The sequence below is a fragment of the Podarcis liolepis genome (assembly GCF_965112155.1).
Source record: "Podarcis liolepis genome assembly, chromosome: 14".
Classification (NCBI taxonomy): domain Eukaryota; kingdom Metazoa; phylum Chordata; class Lepidosauria; order Squamata; family Lacertidae; genus Podarcis; species Podarcis liolepis.
In genome coordinates this window covers 23970400-23991640 of record NC_139569.1, presented here as the reverse complement: position 1 = coordinate 23991640, position 21241 = coordinate 23970400, and the positions used below count along the sequence as shown (strand labels likewise).

The 21241-nt window shown below is 44.9% G+C and overlaps 1 protein-coding gene across 2 annotated transcripts; it reads right to left on the bottom strand.

The window, feature by feature from the left end:
• Positions 1-1420: 1420 nt before the first annotated feature.
• NPW (neuropeptide W) lies at positions 1421-21167 on the bottom strand. 2 transcript variants are annotated; one of them, XM_083474036.1, is made up of 5 exons: positions 21080-21167; positions 20707-20819; positions 8555-8674; positions 5010-5646; positions 1421-1917 (listed from the first exon to the last, which is right to left on the bottom strand). In XM_083474036.1, exons 4-5 carry the CDS (start codon positions 5567-5569, stop codon positions 1902-1904), a joined length of 576 nt encoding a protein of 191 aa, XP_083330162.1. In that variant the 5' UTR covers positions 5570-5646; positions 8555-8674; positions 20707-20819; positions 21080-21167; the 3' UTR covers positions 1421-1901. The 2 variants fall into 2 exon arrangements, with proteins under 2 accessions (XP_083330162.1, XP_083330163.1); XM_083474037.1 differs by lacking the exons at positions 8555-8674; positions 20707-20819; positions 21080-21167 and having other exon boundaries at positions 5010-5792.
• Positions 21168-21241: the final 74 nt, after the last annotated feature.

Sequence of the window (21241 nt, the reverse complement as noted above, 5' to 3'; positions counted from 1 at the left end):
GGGAGCGAACAAGAGAGGGGGGAATTAATAGAGGCCAATTTGAGTCCCGTTCTCAGAAAGGAGCATTTCTACACACACCCCAAAAATCTCACTCGCAGCTGAGGCACCAACCAGGGAGAAATAGATCTGCTTTCTAAGCAGCTGCTCCTCTCTGTAGCAAGTTTCTCTCGCTTCCAATAATCTGAATATCTACTGGAAAGCTTTTCCTGGTGTCTTAACTATGCCCCCATCCTTGGTAAATAGTGGATCTGTGTGCAGTTCCACACTCTTCTAGGATAGTTTACTGCAATGTGTGCTACTTGGGGCTGCCGTTGAAGACTGTCTGGACACTTCAGTTAGTACAAAATATAGTAATGATGGAACTCACAGCTGGAGAAATACTCTTATTCAGTGTTTCCCCCTCTTAAAAAAATGTTTAGGAGTAGTCTCATTTCCCTACTCATATTAAAATACTACCCCTCAATGAGGCCAAACGTAGATTCACATAATGTTTAGGGATATGCATACCCCTGCGACCCCCCAGAAAAAACCTCTTCTCTTATTTTTATAAATCTTTACTACTTGTTACAAGAATATTTGTATGAGTTAATACCTTATTATCCCTTTGCCATATTTTTGTACTTTTGTTCTTCCAGGCTGTAATGCTTTATGGTTTAAATTCTTTATTCTTTGTTTTCTTTCTTTTAGTCATGTTTGTACGTGTCTGTTTGTTCGTTAGCAGATCGATTAAAAAAAATTTTTTAAGCAGTAGCTGGATCCATTGACCATAGATGGGTAACACATTTTTTTCTGGATTTCAGGGGGTTGGACTAGATGACCCTACAACTCTACAATTAGATGATTCTATTATTCCCTTCCCACTTTACTCTCATGTATACAGGCATACCTTCCTAGTGAGGATAGCCGTCAATGAAGCTGATGAAGCAAACTGTAGTCCAAAAAAACCCTCATGCCCTAAAACAATCCATTGGTCTTTAACATGCCGCAAGACTTTTCGCTGTTAAAATTCCACATCCTGTTCAGTGTTACACCAGCCATCCACCACGCCCTTCTCCAGAATACTCCATTGTGTTCCCTGCCACACATACACCATTTTTTCTTTTCCCGGCTAACACCCGAAATTCTATGGCTACTGGGCATGCTCAGTCCTTTTTGACTGGTGGTTTTTTTTGGGGGGGAGGCTCCTTATTTATTTGTTTGTTCATTTTAGAACACATGCAAATATTTGTTTCACCTCTGTTAACTACAGAGTTCCCCTTGGCCTGTTGATTCCCCGCACCCCTTCTTCTTCCTCAGTGTTCCCATATGGCTTCCAATCCTGTGACAATCACTCCCTTGAGTTCGCTACTAAATTGAGAAATCATCTTGCTGTCCTCAAGAATTTGTCTCATCCTTATAACACAAGAAAGCACAGGGGTTCGTTTCATTAAATCTTGTTTTTAATTAGTACAGCATCCTTGGGTGTGTGGGGAGAGAGAACATGAATACATATTACCATATTGCAGAGAAGCCGTTATAAACAACACAATATATCACTTTTGTTTCCCCACCCCCAAAAAATGTGAGCATGAAGTTGGTTAAAATAATAATAATAACAACAACAGGGCTCTTCCTACCCATGCCCCTACTTGTTGGAAAAGGGCAATCAAAAAGCTTCTGGCCCCGATCCCAGGAACCAGGAAAGTGCAGGCATCCTATAGCTGCTGATGGAGAATCCACACAATTATATGACACTAGGGGTTTCACAGCTTCTTCCCTTGGTTGGGGATGTGTGACTATGCATGGTTCCAAAAGGATGCTCCAAAATTCTTTCGTTCTCAGGTACTGGAATCAGTTTCTATGCTCATCCACCAGCCTGCTTCAGACAGCTCCTTCAGCAGGGTACCTCATCTCATCAGAGATTAGATCTCAGGGTCGCTAAATGGAGAGAAAAGAGAGTCTTAGTTCTCTGCCACATACACTCAAGCGATTCACATTTTCTAATTTGGCCTCAGTTTTCCACATCAACAAAATGGACAATTTTCTAACACCCCCCCCCCGAATTAAACTTTATCAGATCCTTGGGGCTGCTGTCCTGTGCTCCCTTTCTCCTTCGTAACTTACCTCATCTCCTGTCTTCATTATGCTGTGTGTGTGTGTGTGTGTGTGTGTGTGTGTGGAGAAAGGGTGCATTGCAATGATGTCCGAGAGACAGAGAACTCAATACCTTCCTGGCTGGAACCCTGAGGCTCTTAGGTCAGTTACTTCCACTCTAGTGCCATGGGCCAGCCTTCACTAACTTGGTGCCCTCCAAATATTTTGGATTCTCACCCTGTCCCAGCATCATACAGCTGTGTGGGCTGGGGCCAATTGGAGTCGTAGTCTTGAACATCTGAAGGGCACCAGGTTGGTGAAGTCTGCAGTACACTTCCTGTACACAGCAGCAGCACATTAGATGGCGTTTATGGGCAGGCTCACACACATCTTCCCATCAATTGATGAGTGCATCATCAAGTGTTGGCTGTCTTGCATGCAGGTAAAATGCAACAGAGCAAATCTCAAAGATAATACATGGCATTGGGGCCCATTGCCACATCCCTTTGTAACTCGCCCAGAGTTGCATTAGCAAGTAATGAGAAATCCAGTGATGTCCGTGCAGACATGAAGCAGTGTGGCAGGGCAGGGGAAGAAAGGAAGGAAGGAGGGGCAGCTTCTCTTCACCTAGCATGCTGCATAATTGGTACTGTATAGATAGGTATAAAGGGTCTACGCTGCCTGCTGTAGAGTTCAGTGGACCTCCAAAGCTTGCATACTCCTTGATCTGAAAAACCACATTCTTTATCTAACAGTTCTCCTCTTGCTGCCTGATATTGACAAGTGGAGCATGTGCAGAGGAGGGCAACCAAGATGATAAAGAGTCTGGAGATTAATCCTTACGTATATAGGCTAGCAGCCTTAAACTTTTCCATCACTGGTGGCTAGTGCTCCCTTGGGATTTGTGGAGCCCAAGATCGGCTGGAGCCAGAGCTAAGGGCAGGTGTAGCCAACTGATTCATTCATTCATTTTGCTCAATTAAATTTATATCCCACCCTCCTGCCCAAAGGAGCCTAGGGCAGCAAACACTTCTGTGAAAAAAAAACAAATGTTCTGTCCTTTAGCTTTGTGGAGCCAGAAGAAGGGCTCCTGTGGTCATTTCCATTTTGTAGGAAATGCCTTCTTGCTCACTACTGGCCTAAGTGAAGTGGGGGAGTGAAGAGGTTTTCCCTTGGGATCTGTCTTCCACAAAGACCTCACATAAACCCCAGCCTGGCTTCTCATCTTTGAGGCAGCATACGCAGCCCTGCCCTTTTCTCTCAACTTGCTGCCAGGAAGGGAAGCTAATCCCCTGGTTGCTGATACCTCTTGTTCCAAAACACAATTGGCTCAAATGATGACTTGGGCAATCCCTGGATTGTGCCCTTGCCAGTTTCTCCTGCTCCAGAAGCTAGGACGTGAACCAATGGCTTCAAATGACAAGAAACAAGATTCCAACTGAACATCAGGGAGAATTTTCCGACAGTAAGAGCTGTTTGAAAGTGGAACAGACTCCCTTGGAAGGTGGTGGACTCTTCTTCCTTCGAGGTTTTTAAACAGAGGTTGGGTAACCATCAAATACTTTAGCTGCAATTCCTGAATTGCAGGGGGTTGGACTAGATGACCCTTTGAGTCCCTTACAACACATGATTCTGTGATTCTAAGAAGCTGAAAGGAGGGTCTGTGTTGTTTTCCTAGCAGTGTAATTTTGTCCCCTGGAACAGCCATCGCTATCTGTTGCTCATTTGTGTTTATAAACCTCTCCCTATTCAGAAAGCTCTCGGAGCAGCATGCATGATAATTAAAATAAGGCATTCAAAGAAAAGGACAGTGATAAAAAACCTGGCAGATCAGTAGGTGCCCACAACCTAAGGATGGGGACACTGTGACCCTCCAGATGTCATTGAACTCCAACTCCCAGCAGCCCCAGATGCCAGCATAGCCAATGGTCTATGAGATGATGAGGGCTGGAGTCCAGAAGCCAAAGGTTGCCCGTTCCTGCCACAGCCAATATCAACATCCTGAAATTGCCTGGCGTATACAGAAGGGTTTTGAGCAGGTATCAGAAACACCAAACAGTTGAGCAACTGTCTAACAGAGTATTCCAGAGGATGGGAGCCAGCCCACTAAAAGCTCTGCTCCAGGTAGCCACCTGGGTGAATTTGTGAAACATGCTGCACTGTCAGGAGGGTCTAATGTGAACACTCAAAGGGGAAAGGCCACAGCTCAGTGCTTGAGCACCTGCTTCTCATGCAGAAGCTCCTAAGTTTGATCCCCAGCATCTTCAGGTAACAATGGGAAAGACTCCTGCCTGAAACCCTGGAGAGCTGCTGCCAGTCAGTGTAGACAATAATGAGCTAGATGGACCAACAGTCTGACTCAGTTTAAGGCAGCTTCCTTTGCCTTAATGGAAAGAACTGCAGCTCAGTGGTAGAGCACCTGCGTTGCATGCAGAAGGTCCCAGGTTGGGTCTGCAGCATCTCCAGGCAGGGCTAGGTGAGGCTCTTGCCTGGAGAGCTCCCTCCAGACACTGACCTAGATTAATCAGTGGTCCCACTTTGTCTAAGACAGCCTTCTACGTTCCAATGCCCTGTCCCATATAATCAGATTTCTCTCAGTGGGATCGTTCCTTGGACAGCAACCTCAACCTTGGGAAAGGGGTTTGTTACTAAAGGGAAGGGGCCCTTCTGCATGCCAAGCAGATGCTCTACCACTGAGGCATGACCCTTGTCCATAAATATTAAGACTTTGTCAGGAAACCCCCTAGAAGTGGGCCATAGGAAGCTCATCTGTCTTACAAGTGCTGCAACCTAGATCATAGCTGTCAACTTTCCCCTTTTCTTGCGAGGAATCCTATTCGGAATAAGGAAATTTTCCTTTAAAAAGGGGAAAGTTGACAGCTATGTCCTAGATGCCCTCTGAGGCTTAAGACTCTGGACTTACTGTGCCCAATTACCTGGCCTCCTTCGATGTGCTGGGCTGTCCTGTCTTCCACATCAGCCTTTCCAGGAGCTTCGGGTGCATGGCAGGGCTTTGCCAGAGAGCCTCCTGGCATCCTGTTGGGCACAGGGCTGCCCAGATCCTCCCTTGGTGCCTGGCGTGGTTCTTCTGCGAGGCCTGAGGCCAGAGCGTTCTCTTGATGGCCCCTGCAGCAGCAGCAGAAGCAGCATCTTTCCAGGCGCCCACCTGGGAGGACAGGTGAGGCTGCAGATCCAGAGTGGTCCAGGGTCCCTCCTCCTCCTCTGCCTGCTGGAGTGTCAGCCACTGAGTGGCCCTGCTCACGGGCAGGGTGGGGGCAGCCTCCAGGCTATCCCAGGAGCCCTCTGCTGCCTGCCGGCGCCACAGGTAAGGGGAGCGCCTGACTCCCATCAGAAGCCCCGAAGCTCGCCCCACGGTGTGGTACCTGGGGCTGGCCACATGCTTGTACCAGGCGCCTGCTGGGGCCACCAGCAGGATCAAGCCCAGGAAGCCCAGGGCTTTCCATAGGGGCCTGCGCGAGACTTGCCATAAAACCATGAGCACAGGTGAAGTTCAGGTGGGCTCAGGAGCAGGGTGGCAGCTGCCTTATTTGCTTCGAAGAGATGATGCTAGTCCTTTGTGAGTCAAAGGTGGAGAAGGTCTCTCTCTCTCTCTCTCTCTCTCTCTGCTGCTTCTACAACTTGTATATAACTGCAGGCAGGGGGTGGTGGAGGGAGAACCCCCCTCCCTCTGGCTCCACCCTTTCCCCAGCTGACATTCATGATCAAGCTGGAGTCTGCATCCTCATCCCACCCTCTCCACCCCCAGGGGAGGTACCACCCTCTCTGCCACAACTCCATAGGCAGACATTCAACTGACACCAGTCTCCGTCACTGCAGCTGTGCCAGGAAAGGATGATGGATCAGTTGGATTTCTGCCTGTCGTCAGCCCAAGCTCCTCAACATCATGACTTGGAACTCTCAGCAGCAAGGGACGTCTGGGCCCCCTTCCCAAGGAAATGTACTTTTTAGGATTGGGGGTGTTCCTGCACACACAGAGAGACAAAATGGAATATTTGCAGCATGCTTAGATAGCTGGATGCGAACTCAGAAACTCCCAGTGGAGCTTATAGAGCTGCGGGGAGGTAAGGAGGGGATTTATCAGGGGAATAGCAAAATGGGGAGAAATTTAAATGCGGCTTCGCTCTCTGCAAATAGCAGGAGGCTCACAGGATGGGAGGTTGTTGCAACTTTGGAGCAGAAACAGGAATTGGCCCTGGTCACATCATCTCCCTCTCTGTGTGGTGGATGACCCTTGCTCCAAAAAGCGTGGTCAGAATGAAAGGGTTCAGGAACTCTGACCAGACCAAATTTCATAAAATCACACACAGACTTTACTAAAACAAAACTTTACAAGGGAGGAAAAACTCCAAATAATTACACAGATTAAAATAGCTCATTAATTAAAAATCCTTTTTAATTAATAAAAAAGTTAAATAATTAAAATAAAATAAAAAAGCTCAGAAGGTAAGAAAGCAACAACTGCTAATTTATCCAGCTAATGAACATCAGCGCTTACACTTAAATCTCAGTAGGCTGAGCAATAGAAGAAGATGCTGTCAAAAGCCCAAATAGACGCTTAGCTGGCTGCTGAGAACTCCCGCCAATCCAGGTTTTATGGGAACTTAGACCATGGGCGTTCACCTCTTCCACCCAGTTACCTTGTGACACCGGCCTGGAAGCCTTAACGGGAGACAGCTGTATGGAAGCTCATTATTTCTGAGGTGCTAACCCATTCCCATAAACCAGTCCTAAAGGGGTGATATCACCACACTCTCTCTCACACAAACACACACCCTGCTCCATGTTGATAAGTCCCCCTCAGTGGGGAGGAGGGTGAACGCATTTGTGGGCTCACCAGCTTCATTAAGGGCAACAGGGGGAGAAATAAGATAAGTGAACATCTGTTAAGAAGACCACCCATGCCCAAGATCTTGGCCCGGTTTGTGTGGGGTGTGTGTGTGAGTGTACATGTGTGGGAGAGGGAGAGGGTGCTCAGCACAAGCCTGCCTTTACTCTTGCCCCGGAGGAATTGGGGAAACGGGGATAAATTGCAGTGATTCAAAGCAAAATGAGCCCTGAGTGAGATCTAAAACGAGCTTCGGAGTTTGTTCCATGGAGCTGTGTAAACACCTCCCTCCACCCGCACTGCCCCTCTCATCTTTCTGCTGAGAAATGATGCTAGCAGAAGCCACAGAGATTTTCCTCTCCCAGCTCCCACATTTCCCTTTGCTCCTCAGTATCAGAATCATAGAACAGTAGAGTTGGAAAGGACCACGAGGGTCATCTAGTCCAAATCTTTGCCTGATAAACAAAGCAAGTGAGGGGCATTATCACACCATTCAAGGACAGTTTCCACCCAGGAAAAAAGCACTGGGGGACGACGACAAGGGGTGTAGCCTGGGAGAGTTCTAAAGGCCAGGTGGGGAGGCCACAAGGGCCACATTTAGCCCCACCTGCTGTTCCACCCAATTAATAAATGCTCTGTAATTGTCCTTTTCTCAGAACCAAAAACCCATATATGTTAGCCTATCTATGTAGTGAGGATGCTCTGACCCTCTCAGCCATTCGGGTCATAAGAAAGCTGGATCAGGCCAATGGCCCATCTAGTCCAGCATCCTGTTCTCACAGTGGCCAAACAGATGCCCCATTGCCGACCATGGAGGCAAAGCATAGCCATCATGACTGGTAGGTCCTGATAGCTTCCTCCTTCCTCCATGAATTTGTCCGATCCTCTTTTAAAGCCATCAAGTTGGTGTCCATCACTCTTTCCTGTGGGAGCGAGTTCCGTAGTTTAACTACGCACTGTTTCCCTGTGCTATTATTTCCACCTTAGTGACATCTGTGTTGATGGAGACAAGGTTACTCATCTAAGGATCCTGCTTCTAAGGAAATGAATGGCAGCCACCAAGGAGTTCAAACATGAAGCATCCTTTGTCTTTCCTCAGCTCAAATCTAATTCTGAGTTGCTCCCCCCCCCCAGTGTGAACCCAGTTCCAGCCCCTAAAGACTGGAAAACAGCCATAGGCTGTTCATCATCCACAGGATAATAATCCCGAAAATTAAACTGCATTTTTCTCCAGCACAGACAACAGCTTTTGCAAACATAGACAGGCAGGGGAAACATCTCACAGCCTGTTGGGTTTGATGCCTGACGATCGAGCAGCCTCATTAGCTGAACCTTCCCAGGCGTGTGGAAGAGATTTGCTGTTGTGATATTAATTCATGTGTGATTAAACAAGGGCAGATGACTAGGGTCTGGCGCATGCTGTGTGACAAGAGTGCCCATCACTTTCCCATTCATTAGGAAGAGGGAAGACAGCAGAGCAAGTTACTAGAGTACAAACCTAACAATATGAATGGGAATCGGTTGGCTGGAACCAAAAGGGGAAGAGGCAGAGCAGATCAAATGCAAAATCTTGCTGGATCTATTAGGCTGGTGCAGAAGCTGCCTGATATCAAGTTCCAACTTTGGTCCTCCTACCTCATTATTGTCCTGGGTTTCAGGTGGCGAGGCAGGAGGGTCTGTCCCAATACTACCAGGAGATGTCAAGGAATGGACCTGGGACCTTCTGCATGGAAAGCAGTAGCTATGCTTCTTCCCCTAAAAAGAAAGTAAGTTTCTAGTCCTCATGGTTCTGAATAAAGGGCTAATTTAAATAGGAACATAGAAATCTCCGACTTGTATTTAATCAGGTCACTGATCCATCTTTTGAGTGCTCTGTAAAGGTAAGGTAAAGGTAAAGGACCCCTGGACGGTTAAGTCCAGTCAAAGGCAACTATGGAAATTCACGGCATGTAAAATTCACGGCATGTAATGCCTTAAAGGAAAATATTATGAAAATGATCTACAGGTGGTACATGACCCCAGTCAAGCTAGCAAAGATTTACCATTTGCCTGACAATAAATGTTGGAAATGTAAAGAATCTGAAGGTACCTTTTATCACCTTTGGTGGACGTGCCCAAAGATTAAGGCCTTCTGGGAAATGATATATAATGAAATGAAAAAGGTACTTAAATGTACCTTTCCTAAAAAAACGGAGGCCTTCCTCTTAGGCATTGGCGGCCAATTGGTGCTAAAGAAAGACAGAATTTTTTTTATGTATGCTACAACAGCAGCAAGAATCCTCATCGCAAAGTATTGGAAGACACAAGAGTTACCCACTTTGGAAGAATGGCAGATGAAAGTGATGGACTACATGATATTGGCTGAGATGACTGGCAGAATCCGTGATCAGGGGAAGGAGACGACGGAAGAAGACTGGAAGAAATTCAAAACTTATCTTAAGGACTATTATAAACTTGATGGATGTTAAAATGTCAAGGCTTTGAGAACGAAAGGGTTTCAGTGATATAAGAATAGATTGGAGGAAAGATGAGTAAGACATTTCTTTTTGACAGAATTATTAGAAGTTGCTGAAAAAAATTTGGACATTGGGATGCAGAAAGGGGAGGTATGGGGGAGTCCGAGAAACAAGGTTTATGAAATTAAGGCTATGAAGTTATGTGTGTTTGTATGTCTTTTTATATGTTTGTATTGTGTTTTAAAAAACTTTATAAAATCAATAAAAATTTATTTAAAAAAACAAAAAAAACAAAAACAAAGGCAACTATGGAATTGTGGCGCTCATCTCACTTTCAGGCCAAGAGAACCAGTGTTTGTCCACAGACAGCTTTCCAGGTTATGTGGCCAGCAGGACTAAACCACTTCTGGCACAACAGAACACTGTGATGGAAACCAGAGTGCATTTACCTTCCTGCTGCAGCGGTACCTATTTATCTACTTGCACTAGCATGCTTTCGAACTGCTAGGTTGGCAGGAGCTGGGACAGAGCAACAGAAGCTCACCCGTCACGGGAATTTGAACCGCCGACCTTCTGATCAGCAAGCCCAAGAGGCTCAGTGGTTTAGACTACAGCGCGACTCCTGTCCCAATACGTACTGTACTGTGTACAGTGACTTGGAAAGTATAGTTGTTTAATTGCACACTAAAATGGAAAATGCCTGTAAGTATATTAGACATTTATTGCTGAAAGGGTTTAACACTGGAAAATTCCACTGGGCCATACTGAAGTTCTCTAAGCTTCTGAGTTAATGGTTAACATTTGATGCTCTCTGCTAGCACTCGTGTGAGTGTTTAACCTTAGTTCACATGAGGGTATTCCATTGCAAATCTCCTTCTTGAATGGAGTTGCCTGTTAGTCTTTCTTGGACGCCACAGAGACAACAAAAGATGTGATAATAAAGCCTTTCCAGGAGCTGCATAGCCTTAGGCTGAATGCAGGCTAATGCAAGCTATGGAAGAGACAGATTAGATTTTTACCCTGATCATAATTATGTTATATATATTTTAAGAAAAGCTTACGCTTGAATAAGCATATGCTTTATGGCATTATCTGGATGTATGACTGATGTTTTCGTACCTGTTTTGAAGAAGTCCTGGTTAGCAATGCGTTGAATTATAATTATGGGTCTGGACCATTTTTATTCCAAAAGGAGCCAGCCTTTATGCATCCAATTGCTTCATGATGCACAATATTAATATCTGCAATATGACTGGCAGTAGCTGTCCAGGGTTTCAGACTAGGGTTGCACCGAGCCCTACCTGGAGATGCCAGGGAATGGATCTGGGACCTTCTGCATGCAAAGCAGGTGTTCTCCCACACTTCCAGTGAGCAATGGCCCTTCTCCCACTTCAGCCCAATGTTTGAAAGGTGTGTGTACATGGATGGGGTGGCAGGGCCCCCCCTCTACCTCCCCCCAGTGCTCACCCACCCTATGGTTTCCTGTGGCCACAGCAAAAAGGAGAGGGAAGTTCAGATGACCCGTTGCCACCAGTAATCCCAGGGGTTCCAGTACACAGAACACTGTCCATCCTTTGATTGATCTTTAAACCCACAACTTGCAACACCATGAATATTTGATGCAAATATGATAAATGAATTGCTTTGACTCATGGGAAGCGATTTGTAAATGAAACAAAATTGTTATGGAATAAATAATAAATGGCTGGCACAAGCACAGCAGCGTTTCATTTCATATTTATACCGCTCACTTTCATTTCCCCAAAGAAACCTAGAAAAGTTAATGGGAAAGGAAAATAAAGACAGCAATTTAGTTATACAATGTATCATATTTATGCGTGCATTTCATTTTCCTATAGCATGACAGCATAAATTTAAAGCACGTTCCTTCCCCCAAGAAATCGTGGGAATTATAGTTTACCACTACTACAATCCCCATCACCCTTACACTAGAGTTGTCAAGATTCTTTGGGGGAAGCAATGTGCTTTAAATGTGCTTTAAATGTACGGTGTGTATGTGTCCACAGAAAATCTAAAAGTATAACACGTGGAATTGGCTTTCTTGCATTGGCTCAAATCAATGACTGGGGCTGATGGGAATTGTAGTCCAAAATTCCTAGAGGGCACCAGGTTGGAGAAAGCTGCTTTAGCTTGACAAAGGGAAGAGATATTCCTTGGAGTTCAATAAATGCCTTTTTTCATGACATACTTATGAATGTTCCCTTGCTCTGGAATTGCGTTTTATCTCTGAGCTGCAGCATGGAGATGAGGAATAAATCTCTAGGGTGCCTGCCGCCGCCCCTGTTCCCACTGCCCCACCCCAGAACAGACCCTGACTCAGCAAGAGCCAAAAAGGGGTGATTCAGCATCTGAGATAAGAGTTGACACATCAGAGGGGGACCTCCCCATGGAGAAATCCAGGCTTTCAGCCCCCTCTGCTGCATAATTCCCACTTGCTCTCTACTAACAGCTTTGTGTAAATGCTATGTTGCCTGACACATGCCTTGTTTAAAGGAAATGAGCCAGAAATGCTGGCAGAGCAGGCCAGGAGATGATGGTGGGTGGTTTTCTGCCTCTTAAAAATGCTATTGCCATAGAGTTCAGAAAAGCTGCATAAAGTCATCACTTCCTTTTCACAAACGCCACCCATTTGGATGTGAAGACATAATTGTGTTGGAAATGGATGAATGAGGGGCTTGCTTGTTCCTTAACCTTCAAACATTGTTTCTTTTAATACATCTTCAGGTCACCTGTGCCTTCTTCAGAAGAGTAGTTATGTCAAGCTCATGGTGTCCAAACCTTTTGGCGATAAATTGTAATTATTAGGTGTTTCTGGAAATTTTCCTCTTCCTCAGGGCTATTGCCAGACAAAATACATTCTTAACCTTTATATTAAGGGTGCTGATGGTCCTCATTAAAAATAAAAATAAAAGTCCTCCAGCTCATCTTGGTCTGTGTGTTGACTTCTAAGAGCCCTGCCAAGATTATTCTGACAACTTGTGGTTCCTTCAAATGTCTGGTTCCTTTAGCATTCTGATTTGCTTGCCCAAAGTTTATGCAACGGTTAGACTGTATCAGGCCTTTATGGAGCATTTGTTCTGATTTTATTGTGAGACAATTATTCTGCATTCATTCTGATTTGCTTGTAAGGTGTATACCAGTCCTCTTGTTAAGCCATTCATTTACCCCACACACTTTTAAATATGTTTCTCTGCCCCTTTCAAACTACAAAAGTCTGGTTTGGTGTGTTTTTTTAAAGTGGATTGTTGGGTTTTTTAAAAGGAGACAGAGCGCTTGGATCCACTTCAAGTTCTGGTATTTATTTTTTGCTTGTTATCCAAAGGTCTCCAAGCAACTTAAAGGTAAAGGGACCCCTGACCATTAGGTCCAGTCATGGCTGACTCTGGGTTGCGGCGCTCATCTTGCTTTACTGGCCGAGGAAGTCCGTTTCCGGGTCATGTGGCCAGCATGACATAGCCGCTTCTGGCGAACCAGAGCAACACATGGAAACGCCATTTACCTTCCTGCCGGAGCAGTACCTATTTATCTACTTGCATTTTTGGCGTGCTTTCGAACTGCTAGGTTGGCAGGAGCTGGGACCGAGCAATGGGAGCTCACCCCATCGCAGGGATTCGAACCGCCGACCTTCTGATCGGCAAGTCCTAGGCTCTGTGGTTTAACCCACAGCGCCACCCATGTCCCTTATCCAAGCAACTTACAACACTATTAAAAGAAGTCACACAAAACACCTCTAACTGATACAAACAGCAGCAGCAACTGAACTCCCCTTCACAACCAAAGGACGCTTTGGTTTGACATACTCAGGCAAAATACTGACAGTATGGAGGAAATACTGACTGTTCTCAAATATTGGCTGATCTATTCTAAGGGAAAGATTTAATTGCCTTCTTTCCACTTTGGGGATATATTTCTTACAATGAACAGCTCTTTCCCTGCGAGGACAGAGCAACAGAAACACTAATTCATGTTCTTTCTGCATGCACCTTTTCAGAGATGAGCAAAAGGGATAATTTGCTCCCGTTTTACTAAAATACCCATGAAATTACAGTGGTACCTCTGGTTACATACACTTCAGGTTACATACGCTACAGGTTACAGACTCCGCTAACCCAGAAATAGTACCTCGGGTTAAGAACTTTGCTTCATGATGAGAACAGAAATCATGCTCCGGCAGTGCGGCGGCAGCAGGAGGCCCCATTAGCTGAAGTTGTGCTTCAGGTTAAGAACAGTTTCAGGTTAAGAACGGACCTCCGGAACGAATTAAGTACTTAACCCGAGGTACCACTGTATTTATTGCTGTCCCTACTTTTTAGCCAATATGAGTAAAGCAACAATGAATACAATAGGTTCCCCCCTTTTTGCTGCAAAGTTTTGTAAAGTATGCTGTCAGCTTTATTTTTTATATATTTATTAATTGTATTATTACAGTTACCTTTCCTCCAAGGAGCTCAAGGTGGCATATATGGGTCCCCTACCTCTCCACAACAACCCTGTGAGGTAGGTTAGGTTGAGACACTCTAACTGACCCAAGGTCACCCACTGAACTTCATAACCAAGTAGGGATTCAAACCCTGGTCTCCCAGGTCCCAGTCAAACCCTCTAACCACTATAACATGCAGGATATAGCTTGGCTTGTTTTATATTAAAAATCGCACATATCACTTTGGTGTTTTATCTTGTTTTTATGCGGCCACCTCATAAAAAAATGTGATTCACTGAGAAAACTAGGTGGTAAGAGGAAGGAAATTGGATTTTCTGGAGGCGGGCATGGCTGCTCAGGAGCACTCACGTTAAGCAGTGAGGAAGTGCGCTGCAACACTCGGTTGCGGTTCCCACTTGTACATAATTGCAACTCGCTGATTTCCTCTCCTCACCCCACTCCCCACTCAATGCTTCTTAGAAAGGGCTATATAGACACACATCCCCCAGGTTATGAATGAAGAATGAAGTGAGTCAGCCCTCAAAGAAGACGGCACAGGAAAATCCTATTTGGCTTTTAAACTGTGAACAACACCAAGTCTAAATTTGGGGTGATTCATTCAGGCAGTCGGTATAACAAAGCCATTTTCTACAACCACTTCGATGGCTTGGGGGAATGAGAGGGAAGGAGGGAAAGAGATTAGCTATCATCAGATATAGGCTTCTCCCGCGATGTTCTTTCCAGGCTACCTGCCACGCTACTTTCTGCCCCTCCTTCACATTTCTCCTCAAACCATAGTTGCCGGAAGGAATAAACAAATCAAAAAGTGAAATGCTTCTATAGCCCCCCATTCACAAAACACACCAGCTGGGCCTTTCTCAGCACTGCTGCTAGGGAGTCAGCCAGCTGACTCGCTGCACTGAGCACAGGCTGATCAATCAGTCAATTTCCTTCGTTCTAAAGATGCTGCAGAATTGTCCACCCTTGAAGGAGACTGCCTGCTGCTTCTCTGTATGAGTCGCTGCTTTGCCTTTGCCTTCTTCCAGTCAGTTAGCACTGCAGGTAGGTAACATTGACCTGTCCTTGCATGGATTGCAGCAGTCACTCATTGCCAAAGCAGAGAGGCTGAAGAATTGCCTGATTCCAGAGGGGGTGCCTGTTGCACTTCGGCGTGAGTCGCTGCCCTTGGCCTTGCATCCTTCTGGACAAAAGGGAAGTCCAGATCAGAAGCCTGTGCAGAAACCAAAGGGAGGGTGGAGCAAGGTCCTCTGAGGGCAGGTACCGTATTTTTCGCTCTATAGGACGCACTGGACCATATGAGGGGGAGAACGGGGGGGGGGGAATCTTGTTCTTCCTTCACCCCGCTGCCCTGCAGAGGCTTTGCGCAGCCATCCCAAAGCTAGAACAGCTTCGGGCTGCTGGCTGCTATCCACAAGCCTTCGGAGCCCGGCGGGAATTCCCACCATGCTCAGAAGGCTTGCGGATGGCTGCCTGAAGCCTGGCGAGCGCAGCGGGAGTTGGCACTGTGCTTGCCGGGCTTCAGGCTGCAGCCTGCTATCCGCAAGCCTTGGGAGCCCGGTGGGAACTCCTGCCGTGCTCAGAAGGCTTGTGGATGGCTGCCTGAAGCCCAGGGTGCGCAGCGAAAGTTGGCACTGTGCTTGCCGGGCTTCAGGCTGCAGGCTGCTGTCCGCAAGCCTTCGGAGCGCTCCAAAGGCTTGCGAATAGCTTCCTGAAGCCTGGAGAGCGAGAGGGGTCAGTGCGCACCGACCCCTCTCGCTCTCCAAGCTTCAGCGAAAGCCTGCATTCGTTCCATAGGACGCACACACGTTTCCCCTTCATTTTTGGAGGGGGAAAAGTGCGTCCTATAGAGCAAAAAATACGGTAATTCTTAATCTTTTACACTCTAAAAGTAGTAAACTGGGGTTGGGGGTGGGGTGGAGATGTAAGATAAAAGTGTACCCCTGTTTTAATGTAGAAAAGGTGTGCCTTGGTTATCTGGAATCTGGGAAATCTAGAGCAGCATTTGTCAGCTTTTAGAAAACATAATTTGCTTAAAAACAAGCAATCATATTTTGCATACCAAAAAGCCTGAAACTAGCCTTTCTTACTGGCACCGATAGTTGCTACTATCAAAATATACCATCAGGAAGTGCTGCTTGTTACAAAATGACAGCCTACTCCATTGATATCAAATGGATACATAATTAAGGATAGAACAAAAACACAGCTTGTATATATGTAAGCAAAGGTAATCTTTATAATTCAAATACAAATTGCATTTGGAAACGTTTTTAAGAAGAGATTTGTACCTGTCGTTCAGGTAAGATCTTATTTGAAAATTCTGGCAGCCACAAAGACTCATTGCCAGCAAGAAATCTGGATCTAGCTACAGAGAGTTTTCCTGTGTTAAATCTGCTGCAGCAAAAACAAGCAAGGGGTGTGTCCAAGACTGGTTGTACTCAGAGTAGCCCCATTCTGTTTTTCATTTTCATTTTTTACTCTTAGTAAAACTTGCTCCAATACAACCCAGAAAGTCTTGTGGCATCTGAAAGCAGGGGTGTGGGGGAGCACTGAATGTTGCTGTTGCTCGCCACCCCAATCCCCGAGTGGTGAAAGATTCCAGGAAATAAAAAGATTCCAGGGAATCAGAGGGCCTTCTGGCGGTTCCCTCACTGCGAGAAGCCAAGTTACAGGGAACCGGGCAGAGGGCCTTCTCGGTAGTGGCGCCCTCCCTGTGGAACGCCCTCCCACTAGATGTCAAAGAGAACAACAACTACCAGACTTTTAGAAGACATCTGAAGGCAGCCCTGTTTAGGGAAGTTTTTAATGTTTGATGTATTACAGTATTTTAATTTTTTGGGAAGCCGCCCAGAGTGCCTGGGGAAGCCCAGCCAGATGGGCGGGGTATAAATAATAAAACTAATAATAATAATAATAATAATAATAAACTGTAGGCCACAGCCCTCACTGTAGGCTTTGCCAGCTTGGGGCCCTCCAGATCTTTCGGACTACGATTCCCATCAGTGCTAACCAGCATGCACTGGCTGTGGCTGATGGGAATCATAGTCCAAAACATCTGGAGGGCCCTAGGTTGGCAAAGCCTGCCTTACTGAGACAGCATACAGGCACCGAGTCAGTGTCTAGTGGGAGGTGGTGGCCGTCTGTAGTTCTGCTCAATTTGCTTGTTGGAGTGTCTGAGACAAATAGCATTGCTTTTGTGTGTGTATGTGTGTGTAGCTTCATTATGATGGCATATTTACAATGCCCCGTTCGGCAGGATACATCACTCGAGTCCCTGCGCAGTTTCACAGACAAGTGACACTTAAGATGGCCCATTATAGTCAGCCGCTGCCGTCTCATTTCGCACTAATTGCTTTCCCAAATTGGATGGGCGCTTCTCTGACATGGAAAACAGTGGCAGAAGTATCATTAATCTGGGACAGAGGCTGGGGGCAGGGGAGGGAAGGGGTAATTGCTAGCATGGAGTGCTTTATGCAGTAATTACAACTCTCATGCAGCCAGTCATTCCTAATCACCTCTCCGCCCCCTAACACTTCCCTTTACACTCCAGTTGCCCCACGCTTGGAGCCCTGTATGCCTGCGAGCCTCTGAAAGCATTTTCAAAATGGGCAAATATTATTCTGCATTTTGAAACGGTTTTTGAGGTGCTAAAACAATTCCACTTTGCACTGCTCATGGTTCTTAATGCGGTAATTTATTGGTTTACACTGACTTATTGTTGTTGTTGTTGTTGTTGGTTTTTGGGGTGTGTCTGGATGAGGCCCTGAGGCCCTTCCCGTTCTTGGGGTCCTGCACCCAGTGAAGGTTAGAACCTGACAAAGGAAGTGGCTGAATTAGTCAGACAAGCTTCTCTGTAGGACAATGGCCTTAGCTACCCACTGAAGTGTCCTCGTTGGCATCCCAAAAGAAAGAGCTAAATTGCAAGAGCTACAAATAAGCGGCGGGGCCCTCCAAGCTTATGTGTGGGCCTTTTTTCCTCCACCACCCCTCCTAGCTGCTAGGTAGGAAAACAACAGGAGAATGTGTGTGAGCTGAGTTTTGTAAGCAAGCTGGAAGAGGGACTGAGACATATGCTCACTCTGTGCTAGATCCCAAGCTGTGACTAATGAAGAAGCAAGATCAGTTGGGATCTTATTGCTGTGACACCCTCCATCTTATGCTCAGGTTGTCTATATGTGTAAGTAAACCCATATACCCTAAAGACTCCGCAATCTCTGCTGACCTTCATTCCAAGGAAACCGAACCCGGTATAAGCTCCTAGAATTTCTGGAATCACACTGCTCAGAGACTGAGGTGGTGTGTAACATCATAATTATCACATTATTAATTACCCATCCTTCGCCCTAAGGTCCCAGTTTACAACAATTAAAACACAGTATTAAAATCAGTTTAAAGCAACCTACAATCGTAGAATATAAAAAATATATACATCTAAAAATAGAATCTAAAAATATACATCTCTTTCAGATATTTGGGTATTTTAAGCCTTCAAACACTAATGTGAGCATTGTGAATTAGGCCTGGAAATGAACTGGCAACCAAGAGGTAGCTATTTGAGGAGCAGATGTACTGTAGAGGGTTTTCACATAAAACTCGTAACAATGCACATGAGCCTGAATTTTAAAATTTTCTCCTCCCTCACAATCCATTTTCTTTTTGTGCTGTGTCTTTTAAGGTTGTAAGCCTACAGGCAGAGACTGACTTTTTTTCCAAGCCGCTCTGCAAGCCTTTTATAGCTGAAGAGCAGGATAAAAAAATATATTTAAAGAATAAACACATTCTCATAAGTCTATTGGGCAGAGTAAGCTGAAAGGTAGTGATGTCTTCACAGCTGAGAAAGGATTTGAATCTAGAACTCTTTGGCTTATACCCAGCACTTTGGACAGCACCCTTTAGGACTAAAATAATAGAATTAATTTTATAAAAATACTGCTTAATGTAATAAAACATAAAACCATAAAAATGCAACAGTCAGTAAAATTTCCTAAGGTACCAGGTTCAGTCCTCTGGCAGAATTTCCAGGTAGTGCTGTGAATGTTGCCTACCTGAAACCCTGCAGAACTGCTGCCAGTCCGTGCAGACAATGCTGGTCTAGATAGACCAATGATCTTGCTTAGCAAAAGGCAGCATTCTCTGTACCTATTATTAAAAATGAGACTAAAATGAAATGCAAACAAATTTATAGTGATAATGCCGCTTATTATGCCACACTAGCTGAAATGATAGAAATGCCCTAAAGCAGAATTTGCACAGGAAAAATGAGGACACAATCTCATACGTGTACATTTCATGTCAGTGACACACCCCAAACGATGATGCAACTTTATACCAGGCCTGAGGCTAATGTGGAATAAAAATAAACTTTGGGCCAGCACAAATGTCCTCTACAAAATGGCAGTTCAAACCGAGGCCTAGTAATGTATAACCATCCTTTCTTTCAACTTGCTTGAACTTTACAGATGATTTATTCTTATTCTTATTTGGAAAAATAATATTTTTGCCTTTACTCCCAGACAATATCCCATTTAATCCTCAGAACAACTCTGTGAGAAATAGGCTAGGCAGTTAAGTAGTGACTGTTTCAAGGCCACCCAGTGAGTTTCATGGGCAAGCATGGATTTGAACCCAAGTCCCACTGTAACATTCTAACCACTGCAATACATTGGTAAACCTTGATAACCATTTTTTAAAAAATAATATTTATTATTTTTCCAACAGTTTAAACAGAACACTACAAAAAAAACATAAAAAGGACAATACAATACAATACAAAAACACTACAAAACACTAACACATAAAACTAACAAAACAAAAACAAAACCCATTTAAAACACATCAAACAATTTCATTATCTTATCTTTCATTCACTTGTTTCCACGACCTCCTCACACCTCCCTTTTTGTATGCCACTTCTGTTAATTGTTTCAGCAATTCCTTTCCATCTTCCTGTTTTCTATCCTATAATTATCTTAACACATTCTAACCTTATTTTCCCCTTTAATACTCTATTAATCTATTTATACTTAATTCCTTATAACATTTCTACTAAAGCCATATAACTTCATTCCAACATTTTTCTAACATTCATTAATTTCTTGATAACCATTTTTGATCAATTTAACTGCCACAACCTTTTCCCAAAGGCTCTTGGGAAATGTAGCTTTAAGTGAGTGTGCCCTGCAGATTTCTCTGCTAAATAGCCATACCTTCCTCTCATCAAACTACCGTTCCCACAGTTCCTTGGGAGGAGAAAATGGCCGCAAAACGAATCGTAGTCTGTGGAGCAAATACAGTTGAGTGCCTGACGGGGCCGTTCTACAATATTTTGATATAGCTGCCGGCCTGAATATGCAGCTCTATGGGTGGGGACGCTCTAGACTAGAAAGAAAGAGAAAAAGCTCGCGGTGCTAGAGCGTCATTTTAGGAGGACATGGTGCATGAAGTATAGAGATAAGAAATAGGGACTAATCCATCTATTGAGAACTTCCTGGTTTGCACTGAAAGACATTTCAAAATTTCCAATGGAAGGTTGTCCAATGTTTAATTCAATGTTAAAATTATGATTCTAGTGTTCCCGTGTTTACTCTCAAAAAAGATAGCGGCCAAGATGGGTGTAGGCCTTAATTTTTAAAACGACCTGCTAACCAGATCAAATGCAAATGCCAATATTGTGCGTTATCCCCATTTTGCTGCTTGGGGGAACCCCGCAGTGCAAGCTCCTTCCATCAGCTGGAAGGAGAGAAGAGAAGGGATGCAGGATGGTTCCATATAGAGGCAGCTGAAAGGCCAGCAATTTGGGGGCCCTGCCTCTCATTGAACTGTTCCACCCCAGCTAACCATTAGAATAAGTTGCAACTAAGGACTTGTACCTGAGTTTTAGGTTTCTCCTCCTTCCTCCCAATCAGTTTTCCTTTTGTGCCGCGTCTTTTTAAGAGCATATACCTGAGAGCAGGGACTCTGGCAGCTTCTTTTGACCGAAGGCCTGACAAAAAAAATATTTATGTAAATAAGCGCAGAACGGGCCTTTTAAATTTTGTGCATGTGTTTTCAAGGCCACAATTAGAAAATTTCCAGAAGGAATTAGAAAGAAGAGCATCCGCTCCAGTCTTATTAGTTACCATAGCTGTCAACTTATCCCTTTTCTTGCGAGAAATCCTATTCGGAATAAGGGAATTTCCCTTAAAAAGGGGGGAACGTTGACAGCTATGTTAGTTACTGTTGATGGGAGGACGAAACACAAACCGCTGTCCAGTTGTACCTGTGCTGAAACGTTTTATCCATTGGTTCCTATGGGAAGCGCGCAGTTCCGGCCCCCCCCCCCCCCGGAAAAAGGGAAGCGGGGAAGATAAACTTAGAAACGCGGGATTCGCTACCCGTGTGTCAGTCTAGACATTAAGTCTATGC

Coding starts and splice junctions, on each gene's coding strand:
- NPW (XM_083474036.1), bottom strand. CDS start 5,569: ATGGTTTTATGGCAAGTCTCGCGCAGGCCCCTATGGAAAGCCCTGGGC.